This window comes from Budorcas taxicolor, chromosome 2 (genome assembly GCF_023091745.1).
Source record: "Budorcas taxicolor isolate Tak-1 chromosome 2, Takin1.1, whole genome shotgun sequence".
NCBI classification, from domain to species: domain Eukaryota; kingdom Metazoa; phylum Chordata; class Mammalia; order Artiodactyla; family Bovidae; genus Budorcas; species Budorcas taxicolor.
Window position 1 is genome coordinate 106,609,081 of NC_068911.1, and position 13,549 is coordinate 106,622,629.

The window sequence follows — 13,549 nt, forward strand, 5'->3', positions numbered from 1 at the left end:
ACTCATTCAATTTTGTATCACTCATAAGATCAATGAAATAGGAAGAGACGCAAGAGGAAGAAGTTTTCACGGTAGAGCGCATGCTTATCTGAAAAAGTAAAGATAACAGGAGAAGGATATGTAAGAGAACAGTGTCCCCCAGGAACTAACTGGGAATTCATTGTTCGGTGTTCAGAACTCTGTCAATTTAATGTGGCTTCAAGCGCTAGACAGGAAAGGTGCTCCATGCAGCTGAGCACTTTTGTCTTCGGCAACTATAGTGCAAATATAATTCCCAGCCCCTTATTAGGGGTTACACTTAGCAACATTGCCCCCTTTTTAAAAAACAAACAAAACGCATTCATTCTGTGGACTCCTTTTTGTCCTCACGTCTTTTCCAGTGAAAATTATGGCCCAAAGCTTCCTCAGGATCCCAGATCACTATTTCAAGAAAATTTTAAACAAAACGGAACTCATTTTTAGAACCTAGCACTAGAGGTTGCTGTGAAATTGATGGAGATGCAGCTTATCAAAACACATTATTATGTTTCTTTTGGCAGAAAGACATGCTGAATCATTGCTTGACATTTGTCATGATACAAACTCTTCTCCAACTGATATGATGACAGTTACTAAAAATCAAAATATAATCTTGCAGAGCATCAGCAGCAGTGAGGTAAGATGCTCTAATCTTTAAATAGAAAAACTAACAGAAAAAGGGATAACCTACTGCATCTACATTTACTTCATTTATACCTACTTCGTTTAGGTTGCTTGGATATTTATAACAAACATATTATAATTATATATTTAAATGTGATTATAAGGCAACTCAAAGCACAATTCATCATAGTACTTCATGAGTTTAATCTCAAGGCAGTAATTAGCTAGTCAGTTCTGAGGCTCATACATTATGCGTGTATGTGTATACCACAGAATATTGTTGCAGCTGAATCCATGCTAAATAATAAAATGTAGCTAGTCTTTATGCATGTTAATGTGAAAGAAGAGAAAATCATTATTCTGTTCATGTCAAATCCATCCTAGGATACCACAAAGGAGGTGCCTCATCTTGGTCCTGGTCATTACCCCCTGCCCATGATGAATAACTTCACAAAGTATAGTAATAGTACTAGTAACAAACATCATGACCCATAGAAAATGATAGAATGATTTCCTAAATGTGTAATAAACTGTTAACAGTGGTTGCCTAAAAGGACCAAAATGGAGAAGAACTTTGTACTGTATACGCATTTGTATTTTTTGAATTTTTATAAAATTTAACATAGTGCAAACAGTTAAAAATATTAACAACTCTATAGGAATTCCCTGACAGTCTAGTGGTTAGGACTCAATGCTTTCACTGCAGGGGTGGGAGTGGGAGCAAAGTTGGGGGCCCTGGGTTCAATCCCTGGTTGGGAAACTAAGATCCCACATACTGCACAATGGTGACAATTTGTAAAAAATTACTACTCTATGTTTTATTGGTAAAAATAATATGACCCACAAATGTGTTTATTTTTTCAAGTTAATGAAGTATGGACTACAATAGACAGAAACAACATGAAGAGTTTTAGAGATGGTGTAGTAAGATCTGTTTGTACCTTTCTCTTTCCAAAAATTATTCTAAAACAATAAAGAAAACAAAAACCGAAAATTTAAGTAAAAGAGTAGTCTGAAATAACTATAGATTCATAAGAACTGGTAAAAATAGTACAGAGAATTCCTGTATAACCTTTGCCAGCTTTCCTCAGTGGGAATTATTATAACTACAGCTGATTGTCTAAACTAGAAAATTGACATTAACCCAACACCACAATGAACTAGACCACAGGCCTTCCTTGGATTTCACTAGTTTTTAACGTGCATTCCTTTTTCTTTCTCCTGTTGGTGTCTGCCTGTGTGCATAGTTCTGTGACATTTTATCCCCCGAATCTTCAGTGGAGGTACAAAACTGTTCTGTTACCACAAAGGAACCCCCCTCAGTTCAGTCAGTTCAGTCGCTCAGTCGTGTCCGACTCTTGGCGACCCCGTGAATCGCAGCACGCCAGCCTCCCTGGCCATCACCAACTCCCAGAATTCACTCAGACTCACATCCATCGAGTCAGTACTGCACTCTTAGTTGCCATGGTCTCTCCGCTAACTCCAGGCAACCACTGATCTGTTTTCAGTCTTTATTATTTTATCACTTCAAGAATGTCATATAAATGGCATTATCATACGTGTAAACTTTTGAGATTGGCTTTTTCTACTGAGCATAACACTCCTGAGATACATCCAAGTTGTTCTGTGTATCAATAGTTTCTTTATGTTGCTAAGTAGTATTCTATTACAATTTTATTTTGTCCCACAGTTTATTTAGCTGTTCATCTGTTGAAAGACATTTGGGTTGTTTCCAGTTTGGGGCTATTTACATATAAAGCTACCATGAACATCTATGTACAAATTTTTGTGTTAATTTATGTTTTTATTTCTCTAGGATACATGCCCAGGAATCCAATTAGTGGGTCATTTGATAAATGTATGTTTAATTTTTTTTAAAGCTGCCTAACAATTTTCCAGGGTGGCTGTAACCATTTTATATTCCCACCAGCAGTAAATGAGAGATCCAATGTCTCTATACCCTTGGCGGCATTTGGTACTATCAGTATTTTTTATTTTAACCATTAAAAATATTTTTAACCAAAATAGGTATATGATGGCAGCTCATTGTGGTTATAATTTGCATTTCCCTAATGAACAATGTTAAACCTTTAAAAAAAATTTATTTGCCATCAGCTATAATTATTCAAATATTTTGTCCATTTTCTGATTGAATTCTTTGTCTTATTGTTGGGTTTAGAGAATTCTTTATATATTCTGGATGTGTAACTCACAAATATTTTCTGCTAGTCAATGAGAAAAACTTGGTTTGCTTTTTTTCACCTTTTTAACAGCTCTTTTACCAAACAAAAGTTTTTATTTTTGATGAAAATCAATTTATCCATTTTTTCCCTTATGGGTCTTGATTTTTATATTATGTCTAAGAAGACTTTTACTTGACTTAGGTCCTGGTTACAGGAGTGTGTTCAGTTTATAAAAATTCATGAATCTATACAGTTTTGGTATGTGCACATTCCTGAATATATGCTATTCTTAAAAGTAAATATACACAATGGGATATTACTCAGCCATAAAAAGAAACACATTTGAATCAGTTTTAATGAGGTGGATGAAACTAGAACCTATTGTACAGAGTGAAGTAAGTCAGAAAGAGAAAGATAAATATCATGTGCTAACGCATATATACGGAATCTAGAAAGATGGTACTAAAGAATTTATTTGCAAGGCAGCAATGGAGAAACAGACATAGAGAACAGACTTATGGACTTGGGGAGAGGGGAGGAGAGGATGGGATGTATGGAGAGAGTAGAATTTAAGTGGAAACTTAAATTACCATATGTAAAGTAGATAGCCAATGAGAATTTGCTGTATGTCTCAGGAAACTCAAACAGGGGCTCTGTATCAACCTAGAGGGGTAGGATGGGGAGGGGACGGGAGGAAGATTCAAGAGGGAGAGGATATATGTATACCTATGGCTGATTCATGTTGAGGTTTGACAGAAAACAACAAAATTCTGTAAAGCAATTATCCTTCAATTAAAAAATAAAATTTTTAAAAAGTAAATTAAAAGGAAGGAGTAAATGCTTTCAAATATCTGAGCAAAGAATATGGTTTTCAATCTAGGATTTTATATTCAGAAAACTATAAATCAAATATTAGAGTTGAATAAAGACATTTTTCAGACATGCAAATGAGAAAACGTTTTACATTTCACATGCCTTTTAAGGAAGCTACTATGTACTCTACTAAATTAAGAGGATAGATAAAAATAGAAGGGAAAATTGGATCCATGATTCAGGGGAGCTGGAACCCAACACAAGAGAGGAGGATATCCTTGGTATAAAGCAGAAAGCAAGTCCCAAGGCTTCAAACCATGTATGAAGTCTAGAGAACAAAGAGATCCAATCACTGGGGAAAGGGAGGGGTGAGGAAGAACAGGATAATGGGGATTTCCATGAAGAAGGTGGAACTGGTGTATTATTTGATATATTTAACCATGTGGAAAGACGACTGGAGGTTGGGAAGATTTAAGATTTTTAAAAATATACGAAAATTAATTAAATATTAAATAAATTTGTGAATGAAATAAAAACAGGGATTTGGGGTTTATGTACGAAAAAAGTTATGCAAGAAAGAAAGTATAATCACATTACATTTCTATTGCACGACTATAGTGCAATACATACAGTGTAGTACAATACTCAAATAGTCATCATTTACACTTTGCCTATTGATTTTATAAGAAAAAAAGGGTGAATTTATTGGAAGGATGGGGACAGGATATAAGAATATTCAATTGTCAACTGCAATAATAAGACAGAAGGTAATGTATCACTTTATCTTTTGGGGGCAGGAGGTGGGGGTTGTTTACCTTCTTCACTTTTATCACCAGCAAAAAGATCCCAACCTACTCCCCAAAGAGGCTTGCTTTTTCCCCAAGTCACGAGTGAGTCAATATGTCAACGAGGAGAGAGGTGACTCTCCTTTCCCCGTTTCTTGCCCAGCCTAACATTTCATCTCCTTCCTCTGGCCAAGTTATTAATAGCAGATGAATAGACCAGATGGGGCTTCCCAGGCGGCACTAGTGGTAAACAATCAGTCTGCCAAAGCAGGAGACATAAGAGACATGGGTTTGATTCCTGGATCAGGAAGATCCTCTGGAGGAAGGCATGGCAACACTCTCCAGTATTCTTGCCTGGAGAATTCCATGGAGGAGCCTGGCGAGCTATAGTCCATGGGGTCACAAAGATTTAGAAACAACTGAAGGACTTAGCATGCATAGATGGCCATTATCACACCATTTAAGAGTACTTACCTACTTCCGGCCCATTCACTAACTGCAAAATCCACCTGTCCCACTCTCTCCCCTGTTCTCAGGACACACAGCTCCCATCAGGCTCCACAGGGAAGGCCCAGCGGCACACAAGACTCTCACCCAGGAATTGCCACCAAGAGAAGTGACTACGGTTAACTGCTTTGCAAAGTAGCCTCTGTTCCTCTCAACTTGCAGGGAGGAGAAACAGTAACCACTCCAGTGATAGAACTTAGCTGATCTAAAAATCAAAGCTTTGGGACTTCCCTGAAGCTCCAGTGGTTAAGAATCTGCCTTGCAATGCAGGCGACACAGGAGACGAGGGTTTGATTTCTGGGTCAGACACGGGTTTGATCCCCTGGAGGAGGGCAGGTCAATCCACTCCACTATTCTTGCCTGGAGAATACCATGGACAGAGGAGCCTGGTGGGCTTCAGTCCATAGGGTCACAAGAGTGTCACCAGATTCGGACATGACTGAAGCGACTTAGCACAGCACAACACAGCACATAGAGCAGATCATAGGATCAGGATGAAAATGTCAGTCTTGGCCTTAAACCCTCACAGCTCCAAGTCCAGTGTCCCTTGCTTTTTCCTCTTTCTAATCCCACCCAAACCTTGGCTCATAGACTAACCCCACCCGGACCACGGTACCCATTCTCTGACTTCATCCCACTGAGTCTATCCCCAGATTGACTGCGCCAGTGATTTGCCAGATGAATGAGCTAAGGGGTAGGTAAGATATCATTTTAGTAACTCAAGAGACAGCAGGAGGGGACTTCCCTGGTGGTCCAGTGGTTAAGAATCTGCCTTCCAGTGCAGTGGGCCTGGGTTTGATCCCTGGTCAGGGAGGTGGATCCCATATGCTCACTGCAGCCAAATACATAAAAATAAAATACATATAAAAAGAAAGAAATTGATAAAAGAAAACATAATTACTTTTCATTGTTTTGTGATATAGTTAGGAAACTTGCTCTTTTTTTTTAAGACTAAAAAAATCCCTTCATATTTAGTTCATTTTGTATGCAGTTCTAAGATATTTTTTGAACTTTCACTCTATATTTTTCTTATTATGGTTGAAATAACTTTGAACTTGTTTTTGAGGGAGAGAGAGACTCTCACTATTGAATTTGCTTTTTTCTAGTGCTTTCTCTAGGGTTTAAATTAAAAAAAAAAACCCAAGGTCTTTTTTTCACTTCTTTTCTTTGAATGAAAGCTTGCTTTATCTGGGGGTTATCTGCAATAGGTTTTTATAGTTTACAAATATAAGCAGCTCCTTTGCTTGTAGGATTGCGCCTGAGAGGCTCTTCACGGCCTCTGCCAATCTTTTTTTCATCTAAGAAGAATCTTCTTTCCAAGTTGAATTGCGTACGATTCCTGCGCCTCTTTTCTGTGTGGTTGGCATTCTGCTGTTTGCAGATCAGAATGCTATGCTGTCGTCTGTTGCTGCCTCTTGCGTTACCGTGAATGGTTGATGGGCTCCGTTTATTTGGGATGTGCTCTTCTAACATTTTCTCTCCTTCACTCACGACTGCATTATTTCAATTTCCTCTTTCACCCAGTGAAAGTAAAAGTCGCTCAGTCATGTCCAACTCTTTGCGACCCCACAGACTATACAGTCCATGGAATTCTCCAGGCAGGATACAGGAGTGGGTAGCCTTTCCCTTCTCCAGGGGATCTTCCCAACCCAGGGATCAAACCCAGGTCTCCCACATTGCAGGTGGATTCTTCAGCTGAGCCACAAGGGAAGTCCATTAAAGTCATTCATATTTAAGATTCTAAAATAAACAGAAAATTCTAAGCTGTTGCTGTTTTTGTCTTCATTTTCATGTTAATCTTCAAAGTAGGTATTATTCCCCACATCCTTTTTGTTTGTGATGCTTATGGTTTTTCAGTTTTGTTTTTTTTTTTTAAGGAAGAAGTTTTTGTCAGGAGTTTGTAGGGATCACACATCTTTAATTTTTTCCTGTGCAAAAATTATAAACTATGTTTGAATATTCTTTCTCTTAATTTTCTCATGATTATTAATTTTCCTTCTGGTTCTTGTTGAGACTCTCTTGTTTCAAATTTTTCATAGTAGCAAGAAAGCAGAGTGATTATGAATTCTGTAACCAGACTTCAGAGTCTGGGTGTGAATCTGGCTTGCTAGGTGACCTTGGTTAAGTTACTTAACTCCTCTGAACCTCATGTATAAATGGAATAATAGTTTCTGCCTTTAGAGTTTTTGTGAGGATTAAGTCAGCTAATGTGTGAAAGGTCCAACAGTGTCTGGCACTGTATGGATAAATGCTAGTCATTGTTATGGGTTTTGCAGCTAGTTTGCCTATACTCCGCATCTTCCAACTTTTCCTCAAGGACCAACTAATGAATGAACTGAGCAGTTGAGACCAACCGCAGATCATTAATCAACATAGAAACTTGAAATGAGAACCAGTTATATATTTAACACTAAATTTAGTGTTAATTAGTTTTATTCAGCATAAAAATTTCACTGAAACACTCTAATTATATGAAATGGAAGAAATATATTCTGAAGTCTCATAGAGTGTTCTAGACATGATATGAATAAAAATTATATATACTAAGAAGGAAACTTCAGTGGTCACTAAACATCTGAAACTCTCTCCAACATTTCTACTAACAAAAGCATGCACATTCAAACAATCGGATCATATATCACATTACTAAAAATGAAAATTGATAACTGATAAGGGAGAAGGTAGTGAAACAGGCTTATGCACTGCTAGTGGAGAGTAAGTAGTAACTGTAAATTTACTTTTAAAGCAACATACGTAAAAAAAATTCAAATATTCTTCAGATCAATAATTCCTTATAATTCCATATCTGAGAATCTACTGTAAAGAGATAATGCAAAATTGGGGTATTACTTGCAAAGATGTCCACAGCACTATGTGTGATAATGAAGAATTAAAAACTGCCTACTATGCATGATGGGGTTTATATCATAACACTTATGGGACTTACTAAACATCTTTATGACCCTCTGATAAAATTCCATTAAAATTATATTTACTTAGTAAATTGCTATGTAATTTATACCTGTCATAAGTAAAAAAGCCAGATATGAAATGACATGATACAACTCTATTATTAAACACTTAGGAAAAAGAAAAAGAAAATATCCTGTCTGTGTGAACAGAGTTTGCTTTTTATTTGTAGGATTATAGGTGATTTCTTCTCCTGCTCTTTAAAGAACTGCTGTTTTGGTATTTCCATGCATTTTATAAAATAGTAATCCCCTACCACTCACACTTTGTAATTGGATGGGAGAGAGAAGATACTTGCCAGAGAGTGGTAGAAGTTTTGAAATGCAAAGAATAAGCAGTGAAATTGACAACCATCTAGGATCAGGGCAAACCTGTCCAGGTGTCCCATCTGCCACTGACAACCAGGATGGGCTGAGGTAGGACCCCTAACCTGTGCTGGGAGGTAGAGAATGCTTTACAAAGCATGTACTGCTGTATAAAGTAAAATATGATAACTAAGCTATTATAATTGAACACCTTCCCCCAAGGGGAATGGACAGTTAGGGAGTTTGGGATGCTCAGGTACACACTACTATATTTAAAATGAATAACCAACAAGGACCTATTGTGCACACGGAACTCTGCTCAATGTCATGTGGCAGCCTGGATGGGAGGGTGGTTTGAGGGAGAATGGATACATGTATATGTGTGGCTGAATCCCTTCCTTGTTCACCTGAAACTACCGCAACATTGTTAATCGGTTTCAACCCAATACAAAATAAAAAGTTTTTTAAAAATTGAACACCTAAAATATTTTAATGGTAGTGATAAGTCAAATGAACAAAGTGAAAAGATTCCCACACTCTCTTGGGAATTAGTGAATGAAATATCAGAGGCTTTATGATAAAGTCTGCTCACTTCTCTGACAAACATCTGCATTTAGGGCAAAGACTTTTTATCTGATAGTCTGCTTAAATAGGCCATTCATCTGGATCACAGAAGCCAGAATGCAATTATAACATCCAGGTAGGATGGGATATTTTAACTACTACTTGCATCTATCACTGTTCTAGCCACTAAAAGGGGCAAAATCACCAGCAACAACTTCTAACGGAGGAACCTATCAACAACAACGCACTCTCATAGAAAACATTTCTTCTTTAGAGAGTCAGGAATACTTTTTGTAAGTCAAGCTGGTTGATTTTCTTTAAGTTAAGCTGTTTTTCAACCATGTTTTTCAGCAGTTTGATCATTTTCTAGATTGTAAAAGGGAAGTTTGAGAAGTTGCCTAACGCGATTAGATCAGAAGGCTGTCATAGTGAAAACTTTAATCAGCTTTGCTGCCTTGCAGTCTAAGGTTATATCTGCAGCTTCCATGTGGGGCAAGGATTTCCACCCTCACCATCTGTAAATGATGCCCCAAGGAGGCATTATGGAAAAGACCATGTTCCTTTGGGGTTGTTCACTGGCTGTGGCCAAAGGATTCTTTCCAGTTACCCACTCGGATGGAATTGGTAGCAGTTTAACAGCCTGAATACAGACATGATAAAGTATAAAATATTGAATTTCTCTGTGTATATGCAATTTCAGCTTTTATCTTCATCTTTGATTATGCAATTAATCACATTCACGTCTGTCTAAGCCTGGTGCTCTGGAGACAAACATTTTCCCATTATTTTAGTCCTGAATACTTTATCCGATTTAAAAGGAATCAGCAGTGTGAAACTTCAGCCTAGAAAAATAAAAAACAACATTCACCCTGCCAACCAAGTATTACACTGAAAAACTGAGTTTCTATTTATGATATTTCAGGAGTCTGACCAAGATGATGACTGCTCTCATTCCATACTGATTAGTGAAGAAGGAGATCCAAGTGGTGATGGACAAGACTGGCAACCCAGGACAGAAGGTATCCATCTTCTGTCCTTGATGTGTTTACAAAGACAATATTGATTATTTGGATTTTCCCCCTAATTTCAGTCATGCTCAGTGCAGAGCTTTAAACTCTGAAACAAGCATAGAGGAAAAGAAATCCTATCCTCTGGTCCATATTTGAATCAGTGAGTCTTGGCAACCTATCCAGTCTCTCCTTTGTTCTACCTTACTCTAGCTCAACGTGCTGTTCTCATCTCCTTTCTCTTTTGTCTGGTAGCATCCTTTCCCTCACTTCTTTTCTCTCAGAATCTTCCAGCAGCTGCAGGGATCTGTCCTCTTCCGTGCATGTGAGTACTAAGTCACTTTAGTTGTGTCCGACTCTTTGCAACCCTATGGACTATAGCTCACCATGTCCATCCTATGGATTCTCCAGGCAAGAATCCTGGAGTGAGTATGCCATGCCCTCCTCCAGGGGAATCTTCCCAACCCAGGGATTGAACCCACTTCTCTTACGTCTCCTGCCTTGGCAGGTGGGTTCTTTACCACTAGTGCTACCTGGGAAGCCTTATTCTCTTCCAAGACCAAGCATTTCTCCATTAGCTGTCATCCCAGACCTCTTCCCTTAAGGGGGGAGTTGGGGGACTGAACAAAGAGCTAAAGGCCCAAGTTGCACTCTTGTATTCTAGGAGGCCATAAGTCTGGAATTTCCCAAAACAGCACCCATTCCAAATGCGTCATCCTGTCCTATTCTTAAACGTCCTTGCATTGAACAGATCACAAGGTATTTACAGATTCTCACTGCAGAACATAATCATCACAGCGATCACATTTGTCTGTCATCTACTCCCCTACACACTTCTTAAATGAAACGTTTATTTGAACTGCTCCGATCTCTTTTCTGGTAATTTTCCTACTTGCATTTCTAACATGCCAGGGAAGCTGCCCTCTCGGATGTCTTTTTTCTCATCCTCATTAACCACCCTGAAGGCTGCAGTGCTAGCTCAGCCACTGTCTCCTTTGACCCCTTATGCAATGCTGCCCTCTTCTGGGGAGCCTCCCATCTTTCCCAAACTCACTCAGTACCTCCTTTCTCCTGGCTGAGGGCAGGGAAGAAATTATAAACATCATGAACCCTGAAAGACCTAATTATAATATAAACAAGTCCTGATCCCCTCCAAGTAGTCCTTGTCATCTGCCTTTGACTTTCAAAGACTTCAACTCTGAGTTCTCAGAAGCCCAATTGTGTCCCAATCACCTTCTAAGAGATTAAATACTATGTTTATTCAGCTCAATTTAGAGATGGCTTGCCATTTGAGGTGCTTATAGGAATTGAACCTGGTTCTTCTGAATCGTAGGCAAATTCTTTACCATCTGAGCCTCCAGGAAAGCCCCTTCATATTAACAATACTTTTAAAATCAATTTGTATGTAATATTTTAGATTTTCGTGTAGGAACCATAACACTTAGGCAGCATCTCAACTAAGTTCTTGCAGTTTTAAGCTTTCATAACTTCAGTTGTACATTCTAAAGAAGAAATTATGTTTCTAAGTTTTCTTCTCATAGTTGATAAGAGTCTTCAGTAAGCTAGTAACTCTTTCAAGTCACAAAGTCTGAAATAAAAATGGAGAATTATTGTGCATTGTATTAATCTTAAATAACAATAAATCTCTTTAAATTCCATTTACATGCTTCTAACATACCCCAGGTTGTTAATGTTCAAGTGTTTGCACACTTTATAAAGACTTTATGCACATCCATGTGACTATTTGATTGTAGATATGCACATTTAATCATTTAATTTATATCTGTTTGTTTATTGTATTATTCTTTTAAAAAGGAAGCTTCACTAACTAAAATATATATAAACTCAAATGTTTGGATCGCTGCCCTGGTCTTTCAGTTCAGTTCAGTTCAGTCGCTCAGTTATGTCCGATTCTTTGCGACCCCATGAATCACAGCACGCCAGGCCTCCCTGTCCATCACTAACTCCTGGAGTTCACTCAGACTCACATCCATCGAGTCCGTGATGCCATCCAGCCATCTCATCCTCTGTTGTCCCCTTCTCCTCCTGCCCCCAATCCCTCCCAGCATCAGAGTCTTTTCCAATGAGTCAACTCTTCACATGAGATGGCCAAAGTACTGGAGTTTCAGCTTTAGCATCATTCCTTCCAAAGAAATCCCAGGGCTGATTTCCTTCAGAATGGACTGGTTGGATCTCCTTGCAGTCCAAGGGACTCTCAAGAGTCTTCTCCAACACCACAGTTCAAAAGCATCAATTCTTCGGCGCTCAGCCTTCCTCACAGTCCAACTCTCACATCCATAGCAGCTAAATATTCCTGCAACACACATTTGCTTTCTTATGGACTTTTACAGATGGTAATTTATGAAATACAATTTGCCCCTCACCCCAATCCCTCATCCTTTTCCTTATTCTAAAAATCTCCTTGCATTCCTTAATCAGCTATTTTCCCAGAACATATCAGATGCAAACCTTGTAGACTGGAAATTGAGCGTGTAAAATTATTCTTTTCGTGAGTAAATGAGAACCTATTTTCTAAAATTACTAGGCTTAATTTTAAAAAAATACGGTGTATATCTATCAGGATTCTTCTGTGCAAATAACAAAATCTGTTCTACTTGAGTGAAAAGAAAGGAAGTTTTAAAAGTTACTAGAAGAGTTCATAGACCATTGCAACACAAAGGAGAAGAACAGATCCCAGGTTGGATTGTCATAAAGAATTCTTGTAGCTACATCTCAAAACTGGTCACTGACCCCCAGATCACACTGCCTCAGCCACAATCAGCATACACAATGCTTCTACGTTGACCTTAGACCCTCCCTCTGCTGTTGATACTCATATCAGCGAAAGGATAAAGCCATCTTATCTTCTCTTGTGTAACTCCTGGGTATCCATCTCTCAAGTTAGTTTTCTGAAAACTAGTGGCAAAAAAAGACTGGTAAATGTAGCTGTAAAAAATTCTGTTGAAAATCATGATTTAGGAAACTATCAAAAGGTAGAGAGGTTATCAAAATATTTTGAACCTCGATTCCCATCCATTTAAACAAAGCAAGTAGAAAACACAGAAAAGTAAGACTTTTCTGGAGAAAATAATTTCTCTTCATTGAATGAATTAGGCTAGGCCAATTAAGTTTTTGTTTTAAAAATTTAGCACTTATATTAATAATTAATCATCATTTTCTGACTTTATGAATATCATTTGCCCCTTTTCTGCAAGAAAGTTTGTTTCTGGTTGTGTGTAAATGATGCTTCTTAGTTTCTCTCTACTATAACATTTTCTGGTTGGGTTAATTTGCATCTTCGTACTGGAAATATGCTTTCAGATAGGAGCAAGTGTTTTATTTTCACATGTGACAGTGCATCCTCTTTCCTGGACCACTCTTAGGTTCAGAGGCTCCTATGATCACTCATAGTATTTAAAAGACAAAACAGAGAATATATATGTTCCAAGATGATTTCAGTGTCAGAAGGTTTTATAATATCTCTCCCCCCACCCCACCAATTAGGACCAAATTTTTTTTCCCCATTTAGGAACCATTAACTTTCACAATGTCTAAAATGTCAGGAATTTCTTATACTTGCATCTTACTTTCTTGGTTTAAAAAAAGAGAAATCAACCAATTAACAGATTTTTAGCTTATTAAATCTACTTGAAAACATTCTTGGTAAAAAAATCATCTACGTTTATTAGTCCTCAATGATTCTAAAAGTACAGTCATTGTTAAGAACATGTTCACATGAATATACTGTAGAATAACTTCTACAGCCAAGTCTA

At 37.9% G+C, this 13,549-nt stretch overlaps 1 protein-coding gene across 1 annotated transcript in view; it reads left to right on the forward strand.

The window, feature by feature from the left end:
• The window catches only part of MAP3K19 (mitogen-activated protein kinase kinase kinase 19), a 52,630-nt gene that overhangs the window by 12,665 nt on the left and 26,416 nt on the right, over positions 1-13,549 (forward strand). Inside the window, exons 5-6 of the mRNA XM_052635996.1 lie at positions 540-655; positions 9,692-9,788. Of these exons, the coding sequence (XP_052491956.1) occupies positions 540-655; positions 9,692-9,788 (213 nt within the window). The remainder of the gene's footprint in view (positions 1-539; positions 656-9,691; positions 9,789-13,549) is intronic.